The 14932-nt window shown below is 40.9% G+C and overlaps 1 protein-coding gene across 1 annotated transcript in view; it reads right to left on the bottom strand.

Moving 5' to 3' along the window:
• Positions 1 to 14932, bottom strand: part of adcy2a (adenylate cyclase 2a) — a 146303-nt gene that overhangs the window by 107420 nt on the left and 23951 nt on the right. The window contains exon 2 of the mRNA XM_062991822.1: positions 14469 to 14666. Coding sequence (XP_062847892.1) covers positions 14469 to 14666 — 198 coding nt within the window. The remainder of the gene's footprint in view (positions 1 to 14468; positions 14667 to 14932) is intronic.

Raw genomic sequence — 14932 nt, 5'->3', positions numbered from 1 at the left:
CCAGAAGATTGGCAGTTCAAATCCAGGCTCTGCTATGCAACTACTGTTGGGTCCTGGAGCAAGGCTCTTAACCCTGTCTGCTCCAGGGGCGCCGTACAATGGCTGACCCTGCACTCTGACCCCAGCTTCCAAACAAGGATGGATAGATAGATCTATCTATCTAACATCTATCTATCTAATCAATCTATCTATCTAATCAATCTTATCTCTATCTTTCTATCTATCTATCTATCTATCTATCTATCTATCTATCTATCTATCTATCTATCTATCTATCTATCTATCTATCATCTATCTAATCTATCAATCTATCAATCTATCAATCTATCAATCTATCATCTATCTATCTATCTATCTATCTATCTATCTATCTATCTATCTATCTATCTATCTATCTATCTATCTATCAATCTATCAATCTATCAATCTATCAATCTATCAATCTATCATCTATCTATCTATCTATCTATCTATCTATCTATCTATCTATCTATCTATCCATCTATCCATCCATCTATCCATCTATCCATCTATCCATCTATCTATCTATCTATCCATCCATCTATCTATCTATCTATCATCTATCTATCTATAAACCTGATACATAATATCAGGTCTAGAAGACACACACATATTAAAAGGTGCTTACACAGAAGTGACAATGTCCACAGCCAGACAGGTTATACAGTAGACTGTCTTGATCTCATACAAAAACATACCGAGCTAACAAACTAGCCCTATAAATATGGGTACAGCTGTAGTCAATCAATCCTAAACAAGAAATTTGTTAACATACAAATCATACTATATAAACAAAAGTATGTAAACACCCCCTAACTGTGGGCATGTGCACAAAGCAGGAATCTTAAATACAAGCTTGTATTGGTTGGACAATTTTGGTTCATAGAAACTCCAGTCACCTGTACTGAGCCTTGACCTCAACCCCACTAAACACCAGTGGAGTGAATTCAGTTCTCAATTGTGAGCCAGGAGTCAGGGGTTCGAGTCAGGCGATCTCAAAAGAGTATTGTATTTGCACACATCGGGGTCTGCACCCTAGACATTCTATAGAATAATGTGATTGTTTGAACATCATGTTACTTGCTTATTCAAATTAGACCCTGGCAGGGAGGGAATGATGTAATACGATGTATACAATCTTTATTACAACAAGAATTAAATACAGGTAGAATAAGAACGTAATTAAACAAGAGTATCTACCACTCAAAAACACTGAAGTAATTAATTTTGTGCTGCCTTGACTAAAAAGCTTCCCTGGAATAGTTAATTAGGCAAGAAAAGTAAAAAAGCATTATGTAAATATAAAATGCATTTAATTAAATTAATGGTAAATGCAATAATAAAGATGCTCATTTTTTATTTTGTAAAAATTGCCTGCAAATTAGACGTGATGTCAAAGAGTTGCGAATCGACACAAAGGCTTATCCTGAGGTGATGATGCCCATCACAGTTGTTCTGGATACAGACCTGAGTGTTCTAAACAGTCAAAAAACAACCACAGAGGTCAAATCTAACTGACCCCTTTATCAGAGCAACAGGTCCCAGTCTGACCTGCACAGCTGATGTTGTTTTGAACAGCCCATGGTTTCCTCCTGGTTTCTACACACACTGTCCATTTTATTAGCTCCACTTACCATATAGAGGCACTTTGTAGTTCTACAATTACTGATCTGATTCTCTGCATACCTTTTTAGTCTGCTTTCACCCTGTTCTTCAATGATCAGGACCCCCACAGGACCACTACAGAGCAGGTATTATTTACGTGGTGGATCATTCTCAGCACTGCAATGACAATGACGTGGTGGTGGTGTGTTATTGTGTGTTGTGCTGGTATGAGTGGATCAGATACAGCAGCACTACTGAAGTTTTTAAATATCATGTCCACTCACTGTCCACTCTATTAGACACTCCTACCTAGTTGGTCCACCTTGTAGATGTAAAGTCAGAGACAATCGGTCATCTATTGCTGCTGTTTGAGTTGGTCATCTTCTACACCTTCATCAGTGGTCACAGGACACTGCCCATGGAGCACTGTTGGCTGGATATATTTTTGGTTAGTGGACTATTCTCAGTCCAACAGTGACAGTGAGGTGTTTAAAAACTCCATCAGCATTGCTGTGTCTGATCCACTCATACCAGCACAACAAACACTAACACACCACCACCATGTCAGTGTCATTGCAGTGCTGAGAATGATCCACCACCTAAATAATACCTGCTCTGTGGTGGTCCTGTGGGGGTCCTGATCATTGAAGAACAGGGTAAAAGCAGGCTAAAAAAGTATGTAGAGAAATAGATGGACTACAGTTAGTAATTGTAGAACTACAAAGTGCTCCTATATGGTCAGTGGAGCTGATAAAATGGACAGTGAGTGTAGAAACAAGGTTATAATATGTTATTATGAAATAATATGTTATAATGTTATGCCTGATCGGTGTATTGTTTAAATGGTTTGTTGTTCTTTCAGCTGGTGAGACAAACATTGAGACTGTATTGATGTTTAGCCCCCAAACCCTGGGGTGTTGTCACTGTGATGTCAGAGTGTTTGGACGTCAGCAAAAGTAGCTAGGATACTCGGATTAAATGTCAAGACTCACGCTAAAGACTATGTGCCAAATTATCACTCTTGTTCTCTGGCTGCCTTTAGGTTTTTTTCCTCTTTATTCTTGCTTTGCCCGTGGCTCTGCCTATTTACTGGACGAAATCTGTAATCAATAGAGCTGAGGGATGAATGGATGAGAGGGATCGGTCGGCAGATGTGAGGGTTAGATTTGTCTCACTTGATCAATTTTTTTCACCTCTGATCATTATACAGAAAATCTCAGAACTGCAGTGGGGTTTTTTTGTTAATTAGAAAGAAAACTTCTCATGTTCTGTTTGCTGGTTATAAATAAATAGTTTAAGACCATGGTAACCATGGTATACACACATCATTACATTGTCTTATATTGCATATCAAGCAGTCTCTTCTTTTCTGTGGCTAAATAATTGGAACAAGACTCTTGTCCATAAATATATTTTAATACATTTACATTTATTGTGTTACACTGTGCAAGAAGGTCTTGGGTTCAATCCCTAGGTGGAGCGGTCCGGGTCCTTTCTGTGCAGAGTTTGCATGTTTTCCCCATGTCTGCGTGGGTTTTCTCCGGGAGCTCCGGTGTCCTCCCACAGTCCAAAAACATGCAGTCAGGTTAATTTGGAGACACTGAATTGTCATATAGGTAAATGGGTGTATGTATGTGTGTGTGGGTGTGTGTGGGTGTATGTGTGTGTGTTGGTGTGTGTGTGTGTATGTGTGTGTGTGGGTGTGGGTGTGTGTATGTGTGTTTGTGTGTGTGTGTGTGTGTGCATGTGAGTGTGTATGTGTGTAAGGGTGTGCCTTGAGTCCATTGAACAGCTGGGATAGGCTCCAAACCCCCCCCCGCCCGCAACACTTATTGAATAAGCGGTTAAGAAAGTGAATGAGTGAGTGTTACACTGTGACGAAAAGTATGTGGACACCTGACCAACAGCAGAACCATGTGCATTGATATTAAATTTGTCCTTCCTTCCACCTTGTGTGTGTGTGTGTGTGTGTGCGTGTGAGTGTGTATGTGTGTCCGCCCTATGGTTGACTAGCCCCCCGTCCAGGGTGTGCCTTGAGTCCATTGAAAAGCTCGGATAGGCTCCACCCCCCCAGCAAACCTTATTGGATAAGTGGTTAAGAAAGTGAGCGAGTGAGTGTTACACTGTGACGAAAAGTATGTGAACACCTGACAAAGAGCAGAACCATGTGCACTGATATTAAATTGGTCCTTTCTTCCACCTTGCACCTATAACCCATTACTCTTCTGGGATGTAGTTTCATAAGGTTCTGAGCTGTGTTCAAGAAAATTTGTTCCCACTGAGTCAAAAGAGCATTTCTGAGGTCAGGCAATAATGTTAGACAGGGAGGTTAAGTCAGGGTTCTGTGTAGGCCACTAGAATTCCTCCACAGCAAAGGTGTAAAATCTTTATGGTCTTTATGGACCTCTCTTGGAGCACAGGGGCACAGTCATGCTGGAACAGGAAATGATCTTCCCAAGCTGCCAATAAAAAACGAGCTTGTGCCTTGTTCATGTTATTTCCAACAAAATCCCAGACTAGAAAGGAAAAGGGTCAGACCAGAGCATGTCTTTTTGGCTTTTGTGTGCTGCTTTGCCACCAAATTGTCCAAGGTAATCAAACTATATAGGGGACACACTTCACTTTTTGGGTGGAGCAATGGGGTCTAAGCTTGTTGTAACAAGAGGAACAACCCTCCTCAACCCCTACAGTACATGAGTTGACCGTCTTGGATACATCTTCAACCGTCTTGGAGACATATGCCTGATAAAAGCTGTATCTTTCCAGACTGACACTACATAATATTTCCACAGTAGGATTGTTCTGCCAATATGTCAACTGTAGTGTTTTCCTGGCATCCACCAAAACTCAGATTTACTCAATAGATTGACAGATAATAATGCATTATCTAGTCACCTGTGTAGTCCTTGTTAATATATGTGAGAACGAAATATGATAAAAAAAAATAAGATAACAATAGAAAAGGCTCTATTTTGGACCTGCACTGAACTGGATGGACAAACACCAGTGCAAGGAAGTGTAGGTCCTTTAATGTGTGCAGCAGACTGCTGGGGATGTTCTATCGTCCATTGTGGTCAGTGATGGTCAGTGATGGTCAATGCTAAGCGACACAACAAGCTGATCAAGAATACCAGCTGCATTACAGGATTCATGCTGGACTCACTGAAGACAGTGACAAAAGATGATGTTGGCAAAATTAATGGACATTCTGAAAATTTCTGCTTCTCCTCTATATGAGAGGACTTATCCAACCAAGCGCTCCAGTTAATGTGCCGTCCCATTTACAGCCTCCCAGCATGAACAGTCAACGAACCGTATGAGTGCTCACACATCACTGAATGTAAATGTTTAGCATGAATGTTAAATGTTCAGCCTTTTGTCTCTGCTCTGATGTCCTTTGTACTGTTAAAATGTGTAAACATGTGTGGTACACTATATGGCCAAAAGTATTTGGACACCAGACCATAATCTTGTAAGGCATCCTATTAAAAACAAATAGTATTAAAACAAGTGACTTCTATGTGATCTTTTCAGCTAGAACAACAGCCACTCTTTTGAGAAGGCTTTGAAGTATGTCTGTGGGAATTTGTGCCCATTTGGTCTTATACTGTCTAAGCAATTAAGGGTTAGGGGCCTTGCTCAAGGGCCCAACAGTGACAACCTGGCAGTGGTGAGGTTTGAACCAGCGATCTTTCAATTACTAGCCCAGTACCTTAACTGCTAGGCTACAACTGCCCTGCACTAGTCCTAGTGATGTATTGATCGTAAGGTTACTTGTTTAATTCCTACAGCTGCTTTATTGCCAGTGTTGGGTTTGTAAATCGCTTTGGATTAAAGCATTTGCAAAATGCCATACATATAAATGTTAATGTATATAACAGATTTTTTACAGTTGTTAACAAATGTAAATAAAACACATGAATTTAAAAATTAGAAAAGGTGTCCCAATACTTTTGTCCATAGTGTATTTATGCTTGGTGGTCTAGAATGTTTCTGTCATTTCCACTAAACTCCTTGATGTTATCTGCCAGCATTAAACAGGATCCAACTCATTCCCTCAACCATCGATTTCTACTACGTATACTCAACATCAGCGGCACTGTGCCAGCACTGAGCTGGTATGTGCTAATACCATTGATCTAGAGTCACACCTGCTGAACAGAGATTTCAAAAAAGCCCGGTAACTATTGATCAAACTCACTCAATCTCCCAGCCAGAAATAGAACTGTATATATTTAACACATGATCTGCTGAGGTTCTCACGCCTACAGAATTCAAGCTAGCTGCAGGAGGGAGATACCCAAACCCGACTTCATTTGCTGTCTGGAGTAATTACCACTGTTGTAGTCGAGACGGCTTCAGTCGAGACCACGGATTCCACAAGCAAATTGGCACTTTTTATTTAGAAAAAGTAAATCAGAGCTTCATACCCTGCTTCTCCGACTCATTTAGGCAGCTGCCCAAGTGTCACCCTGGTCAGGAACTGTGTGCCCATTATAATCACTTGTGTTGTGTGAATACACAGCAACCCAATTTTCCGGTTTGTTTACAATTCTCTATGATCAGTCATGCAGTGGCTTTACTTATGAAATTCAAGCTCAGTAAATATAAACAGCCAACCGGGGCACATGGGTTTGTTTGTTTGTTTGTTTATTAGGATTTTAACGTCATGTTTTACATTTTTGGTTACATTCATGACAGGAACGGTAGTTATTCATTACACAAGATTCATCAGTTCAGAGAACATGCAAACTCCACACAGAAAGGACCCAGACCGCCCCACCTGGGACATCAAACCCAGGACCTTCTTGCTGTGAGTCGACAGTGCTACCCACTTAGCCACCGTGCCGCCCTGCACATGGGTAAAGCAGCAGTCCAGTGCACTAGCCCACCACCAAAACTACAATGATCCCTACCAGAATAAAGCAGTTCATGAATATGAATTAACACTAAAATCTGACTTTTCTGTATCCGTAACAGAAGTAATTAGCATTTAGCATTTCTGCTCTTAGTAAGCTGAGCCCCAGCTGCCTAATGCAGGCTCTGATTGGGACTCTGTGCTGAAGCTACAGACAGCTAGTTAGCCAAGCAGACAAGCCTGCAAACCTATTAACTGTGTACCAATGTAACCTACAAAAATACAGTTCAATAAACTGGACACTCACTTCTACTAGAGGTTGCTCAGTTAATGGCTCTATCCTCTGTTTTTTTTCTCCCCCAATTTTCTTCTCAATCTAGTCATATCCAATTACCTGATTGCAATAAGCTTCCTCTCTTCTGATGCTGACCTCCACTCCTAACCGAGGAGAGCCGTGACTAACACACGCCCCCTCTGACACGTGCAAAAGCCGACTGCATCTTTTCACCTGCATGTGGTGAGTTCAGATGGGGCACATGGACTGATCCAATTATTCCTCGTCTCTGTGCAGGCGTCATCAATCAGTCAGCAGAGGTTCTAAATGCATCACTTATGAGGAATAACTCTGGCACCCCCCCTACGAACGAGCCAATCATTGTGCGTGTAGACGCCCAGCCTGCCGGTACCAGAGTTGAGATTTGAACTCACAAGTTCAAGATGTCAACTCTAGTGTGCTAGCATGTTTACCACTGTGCCACCTGAGCGCCTTTCCATCAGAAGTTTGATAGTTCATAGCTCCAAAACTACCAAGCTGTTGCTTTTGGGGCCCTTAACTATCAGTCAACAAAGCCTAGCCATTGGGAGGTGTACTTGTCAGTGCGCTCTCAGTGTCGGTCCCAAGCCCAGACAACAATAGGAGTGTTGCCTCAGGAAGGGCATCCAACAAAAAACTATGCCAAGTCTGGTATCCACCAGATCTGTTGTGGTGACCCTTAAATACTGGAGCAACTGAAAAAAGTGATATTTAGCTCAAATCCTAAAGGCTTAAGCATTGTAAGTCAGTAGAAAAAGCACCATGCATGGTGCACCTTACTATTTAGGACTTACTGTATGTATGTGGTTTGGAACACAGCAAAAACACTTCTTAATGCTTAAGCACTTAAGTCGACTTCTGTTTTTAGTGGACTGGAGAATATGGGTATAATTAAATGTACATTTTCATAGACAAATAGGGCAGTATAATGGTGTAGCTGGAAGTGTGGATATGTCCCCATGAGTGTATTTCCCCTTAGTACTGTGGTTTTCTTCCCACCTCCATAACCTGCAGAAGATGGACTTATAGCTTCAAACTAGGTATAAGTGAGTAAATGTCTAAGTGTGTGTTGCCCCAACATTGAATTGTTGTCCTGTCCAAGGTTTGTTTCTGCTTGGCAACAAGGGTTTCTGGGCACTGCTTTCTGGTCAATGATGATCACAAAAGACCAGTTCAAAGAAACTCTAAGAACCAACATATTTCCAAGGAACTTAACACAAACCTACACAAATATTCTCAGAACAAAAGAAGCTAACTGTAGGAGATGGGGCTGGTGCCAGGTCTGCAGTGAGCCTCACAACATGAGAGTCGAACCCAACCTTTTAAAACCTTTGAATCACTGTTCGATGCTTTTGTTCCCTGACAATAAAAGCAGGTTAAGCATCTCGACTTTTATTTCGGCTCCTCACTGTTTCCTAGAGAACAGAGACATGCTCGGCACCGCTAACACCACAGTAACTGCATATTAGTGTCTAAGTCATTTTAATTGGGTGAAAGCGCAGACCTTTTTCAGTTCTGTTCTGTACTCCAATCAGTGTACACAGAGAACTAGAGGCAGTTAAAATATAAAAGAAAAGGTCTGATTCTTTTGTGTTGCCTTGACTCATTTGTGATTTAACTAAACAATTACCCAAAACGCAACAACTGCAGGACCAGACATCATTAGGTAGGAAGCGCTGACTTTTCTGGCTGTGTTTGTCATGGAGGATTCTGATTTAATGTGAGCTAAACACACACATATGCAAATATGATTCATAAGGTTTTTTGATTTTGAAGTATGGCCAAAAAGAGTTTAACGTCTTAAAAAAACCCACAATTTATTTAAATGAAGTTGAAACTGACAGATTTGTTTTGTGTTTTTACATTTCATTTACATTTATATTTTCGGCATTTAGCAGATGCTTTTATCCAAAGCAACTTACAGTCTAAGCAATTAAGGGTTAAGAGCCTTGCTTAAGGGCCCAGCAGTGGCAACCTGGCAGTGGTGGGGTTTGAACCGGCAACCTTCTGCTTACTAGTCCAGTACCTTAACCACTAGGCTACAAATGCCCACATTTAAATTTACATTTATGTCATTTAGCTTTTATCCAAAGCGACTCACAAGCATTGTGGAGGAATACAGTCCAAACAGTTGAGAGTTTAGGGTCATGTTCGACGATCCACCAGTGGCAACTTGGTGGTGGTGGGGCTTGAACCAGCAACGTTCTGATCACAATTATAGTATCTTAATCATGGAGCTACCACTGGCCAAATGTTTCCCTCTCATCCATGTATGGGTGCTTTTTGATGTGTGTTTCGGGTCATCACCCTGCTGGAAGACCCATGACTTGCAACTGAGGCACAGCGCTCTAAAACTGAGGTGAACGTTTGGCTCCAAATGATCTTGTCTTCTGACCTCATTTTGCCCTAAACAAAAACAAAACACACTGTGCCTGAGGCAGCACAGTAAAACCCACAATTTTTTCCATGTTTCACAGTAGGCATGTTGTTTTTTTTCTTTAAAAGCTTTATTCTTGCTCTTGTCTAGTTAATGTGACTTACCAAAAGGCTCTAAATTTGTTTCATCCACAGTTTCGTCCAACACATCACCCAGAAGGACTGTGGTTTGTCAATAAACATTGTGGTAAAACCCAAATTGGCCTTTTAGTCTCTTGCTTATAGAAGAGGTGTCCACATTTAAAAAAAATAAATCCAAGAGTACCATAATCTTTGGCCATGCCAATGAACACTCATAAGGAACAGGTACAGTAAGAGTCAAAATTCTAAATCTTAGATATTTTTCACCAACATTTTTTATGGCTGTCCACGAGTTTCTGGCACAGATTTTTGGTTGGATTGTTGACCCTCCTACTTGGCAGAATTGTAACCAAATTTAAAACCAAGAACACTTGATTTTTTTTTTAGTACTGTTTACATATTTTCAGGATTGAGGTCCAGATCTTCCATTCTATTCACTTTCTGCAATGCACCAGTACAAACGGCACCAAATGAACACTACATTGTAGTACTATCACCACTATGCTTTAAGTTTGTTTGCTTATTAGGATTTTTACGGCATGTTTTACACTTTGGTTACATTCATGACAGGAACGGTTGTTACTCATTACACAAGGTTCACTAGTTCACACAACATTATATCGAAAACAGTCAGGGACAATTTAGTATCTCCAATTTACCTCACTTGCATGTGTTTGGACTGTGGGAGGAAACCGGAGCGCCCGGAGTAAACCCACGCAGACACAGGGAGAACATGCAAACTCCACACAGAAAGGACCCGGACCGCCCCACCTGGGGATCGAACCCAGGCCCTTCTTGCTGTGCTACAGTGCTACCCACTTAGCCGCTGTGCCGTCCCTATGCTTTACGCTTAGTAATGTTTTTGTTGTCTTTCAATGACTGACCTTCTTGTCTCCCAGTATATTTCTGGTCACTAGCCAACAAAAACACAATCTTGGTTTAATCGGTCAGCACACTGTCACCAGGTGGCTTTTTCTTTGTCTGACAAATTGGTTGTTTTGATTAGAGAGAGTGACTTGTTTCTTACAGGCAGCCTCTCAGCTAAAGGAAATGTAAAGCTAACTTCACTATAGACGGTTAGACATGTGTTCTAGCATCTTTTAATTAATTAATGACAATCTATTTTTGATGTTTTTTTGAATTACATACAGCTATTCCTCCCAGCATAACATGACAGTTTGGGTTTTTCTTTGTGACCTTGACGAAGAGAGCATGTACATGTACTTTGTACCTACTGTCAGTTGTTTTAACAGATGGTAATGGGACCTGAAAAAAGGTTACTCACTCTTCAAAATCTATGATCCACTTCCTAGTGTAACAGCCTGCAATCAACATCATGCACAACACCTAGTGAGGCATCCTCAGCGCTCCCAATCACCCAAATTCTAAACCCCGAGAACTCACAGCATTGTTCCTCTGTGTGCGCTAGCTCTGCTGCTACATTGTTCTCAGAAATCTAAGAATAGTCTCAGAAGTCAGTGTGAACTGGTGCCTTGTGATAGTCTGGTATTTTCCTGTCTTAGAATAACTCTGTCCTCACATAGTCTAGCTTTTGTCATGTTTATCCTGTTTCTATTCTCGTTAGCAATTAGCTTAGCCACATAGTGTAGCTCCTAGAATCTGTTTAGGACTGCCTAGACTTTATCAAAAGTGTGCAGTCAAACTAGTCCTGTGTATATGGGCACATTGATGGCACCAGCTGTAGTCAATCATAATCACTAATATAAAATTAAGGGACCACGCCACTAGTTCTATAGCACCAGTGTGTGTGTGTGTATATATATATATATTTTTTTTTTCTATTTTTCTATTTTTCCAACCTTTTCCCCCCAATTTTCTCCCTAATCTAGTCATGTCCAATTACCCTGATTGCATCCTCCACTGATTCAACCCTCCACCACTGACTGAGGATGCTTCTCAACAGACACGCCCCCTCCGACACATGCTCAGTACAGACTGCAATTTTCACCTGCACTAGTCGAGTTCATATATACTGATCAGCACTGTGCACGGAGAGCCACACCCTGATCAGCATTATTCCTCAGCCCTGTGCAGGCACCATCAATCAGCCAGCAGAGGTCGTAATTGCACCAGTTATGAGGTCCCATGATCCGGCTTGTCCCTAACCCTATGAACTACAGCCTATCTTTGTTTATGCAGCTGCCCAGTTTTGATACAATGTATTTGAAAACCCAGCTCTGGTGTGCTAGCGTATTTTACCGCTGCGTCACCTGAGCAGTCTGGTGTGTATATTTTTGTCCCCACATGTTACACAATGTACTTATGAAAGAAACTTTTGTCTTTAACTATATGTAAGTGAACCGTGGTACTCTGCTGCTGTTTTTTTATTCAAGACTTAAAGAAGTAGTGGATGGCCAGTGTACATCCTGTATGACATTAAAGCCCAGCACTTTATTGCTGTCCATATAAGGTGAAGATTCGTAGTTGAAAGCCGAGAGTAATGAAAGAGCAAAGTGGAAAGCTAATGGAGTGGTGAAGTGGCTTAGACAAAGAAAGCCCTCATGCAAAGACATAACACCTTATAATATGATTTAATGTCTTTTTCCTGTCTCCAGCTTTCACTAGGCGAACGTTATTGACAACAGCCATCATATCTTGCTTCTGTGTATCTATTTAGCTCTACATTTGTGGTATTGTAAGATTTCTTTATGGCTTTTCTGCACAATAATAAATGTAACCACAAGCTGAGATGTGTAAATGGATTAGTCATCATTCGTACTAAACTGAATGCTGTCCTCTTAGTACAGTAGATCTCAGTTCTTCCTCCCACACTCTCTCAATAACTGTCTTAATGAAATGATATCCCCTGCCACCCTTAAGCACATCCTTTATCGAAAACCTACAGCATGCCAGCCAGGCTAATCGGTGCCTGAGTGTCTGCTAAACCCCCCACGTGGCCTTTTTTAATCCGGGAGCAAACTGAGATATTGACTGACACAGGAAGCCATCGTTCCCTCCATGTCTGACATCAGTCTTGTTTATCTTTCACCATATGCCACCAGTTCTAAAGGTACAACGCGTAAGAAGCATGAGGCGAAGGTCACGCTTCTAGTATTGGACGGGACATATTCTGCCCGCCCTCACTAACCTAGCAACATCATTTTCTTCTAGTTATATACTGGACAGCATAAAAACAGAGGACCACGTGGTAGCTTAAACAGTCCACTGACCTCAAAACATCAGTTTATGACATTTCTAATCATGGTAAACATAGTAATACTTCATAATGACATGGTAGTGTGTGTGTGTTGTGTATGAGTATATAAGGTGCAGCAGTGTTGTTGGGATTTTTTTTTTTATCTCACTGTTAGTGCTGGGAGGAGAATAATGCTCCAACCAAAAATATAAAGCCAACAGCGTCCTTTGATCAGAAAGTGTCTACTGACATTTCATTTGAGAGCAAGGCAGTGGTAGGTCAGTAGTTACAGTACAGGACTAATGATCAGAAGGTCCCTGGTTTAAGCCCCACTATCACCAAGTTACTACAAAGGCATATAACTCTTTGTTGCTAGCATTTTGTAGGTTGCAAATTTAAGTCATTTTGGATAAAAGCGTCTGCTAAATGCCATAAATGTAAATAATAAAATGCTCTATTAGCACATACTGTTGTGCACCCACAAAGAGTGCTAAGTGGGTATGTGTTCCTAATAAAAGGTCACTAAGAGTAAACAGAATTTAAAAATCATGTTAGTGTCACTGCAGTGTGATAATGGTCCATTACAGAAACAACATCACAACAGTGGGTGTCCTAAGGGGATCCCATTCCATGGACGGATGGGGCTGAACAGGGTAACAAGGTGTTCAGAAAAACATCTAGACTACAGTTAGTAATTGTATTACCACAAAGAGTCTGTATAGAATGTGTAGTTTAAAAATAATTAATGAAATTAAAAGTAGAAAGAACTTATTGTATTTTGGAAATATAAACACATTTAGAATCTGATGTCTCCAACACACTCCAAAAAAGTTGGAACAGAGGTGTATTTAACACTGTGTTCCACCATCTTTTTTTCTGTTAATGAAACTTTTTGTGGTATTTTGGCATTAAAATTGGCTTCAAATCTTAAATGAGGCCACCCAGGTGGCACAGCGGTAAATAACGCTAGCACACCAGAGCTGGGATTTTGAATACACCGTATCGCATCTCAGCTCTGCCATCCAGCTGGGCTGGGCGGCTATATGAACAACGTTTGGCTGTTGTTCATACAGGGTTAGGGAGCCGGATAGGGACCTCATAACTGATGCAATTACTACATCTGCTGGCTGGTCGATGGTGTCTGCACAGAGTCGAAGAATAATGCTGATCAGGGTGTGGCTGTCCGTACACAGGGCTGATTCGCATATGAACTCGACTGTTACAGGTGAAAAAATGCAGTCGGCTACTGCTCATGTGTCGGAGAGGGCGTGTGTCAGTTCGCTCTCCTCATTTGGGGCGGGGGTCATCACCAGTAGAGTGGAAGCATAACGCAATTGGGTAAAAATTGGACGCACTAAAAATCGGGAGAAAAATGAAAAATAAAAAATCTTAAATGTGTTTATATTTACAAAATACTACTAAATGAATACTTCTTTTATTAGTCAAATAAAGACTTAACTAAAGAGAGAATTAACAAATTACAGATTTTTTCTTTTAATGTATTTTACAAAATGTCCCAACTTTTCTGCAGGATGAAATGGGGTTTGTAGAAACTAGAACGATAGAACTGCTGAGATTTATCCAATATTTAAAACACACTGCTGTACTACTGAGCTGAGCCAATTAATAACACATATTAAATCATTCTTAATTCATATTTATTGGAGCGCACTCTCACACTGTATCTGCAGAAAGAGAAAATCCTGGAGGCAGATGTAGGGCAGATATAATTGGAATAAAACCGCAAGGACCACTCATAATCTCTTGAAACAAAGCCATGCTCTCAGAACTCATCCACGCTTTTCAATTTTACCCTACACTGCGTATTTTTACTTCATTTCCACCCAGCATTTCATTTTCATAACCAATTTTATTCACCTCGGTAACCCCCAGTGGCTCTTTTTTCCTTCCATCTGCTTCCTCATAAATAGTTTCTCCTTGCAAGGTTCTTGGCACAGAAAAAACACATGAATGAAAACAACCGCTACTCCACTTACCTGATCCCAGGGACAAATGATGCCTCCAAAAAACATGAAGAGGTAGCCCATGGCGACCAGGCAGGCCCAGATCACCAGGGCGAAGAGACGCAGGAGCTTTTTGAAGACGGACTCAATGCAGACCAGAACAAATATGCTGAGAAAGATGGCAAGCGCCGTGGGGACCGTGATCACGAAGGCGACGTGAGCTTCGATATCCTGCAGAGAAGAAAAACAAACAGAAAGTTACAAACTGAAATGTTCAGAATATAAATAATTAATTAGTAGAAATATTCGTTTATTCATGTTCAGTAATTGCTTCACTGTGGGAACTCTGGACACAAGGCAGAAAACTGCTTGTGTGTGGGAGGAAATCAAAGTACCTTGAGGAATCACAAAAATACAGAGCAAACATGGCAAACCTCTAACAGGAAGTGGAGGTAATCATCAAATTTAAACCTTGGAGCTTGTAAGACTGTCTGGTT

The sequence above is a fragment of the Trichomycterus rosablanca genome, chromosome 3 (assembly GCF_030014385.1).
Source record: "Trichomycterus rosablanca isolate fTriRos1 chromosome 3, fTriRos1.hap1, whole genome shotgun sequence".
NCBI classification, from domain to species: Eukaryota; Metazoa; Chordata; class Actinopteri; order Siluriformes; family Trichomycteridae; genus Trichomycterus; species Trichomycterus rosablanca.
Note: the sequence above shows the minus strand (reverse complement) of the source record. Positions and strands in the feature narration are given on the sequence as shown.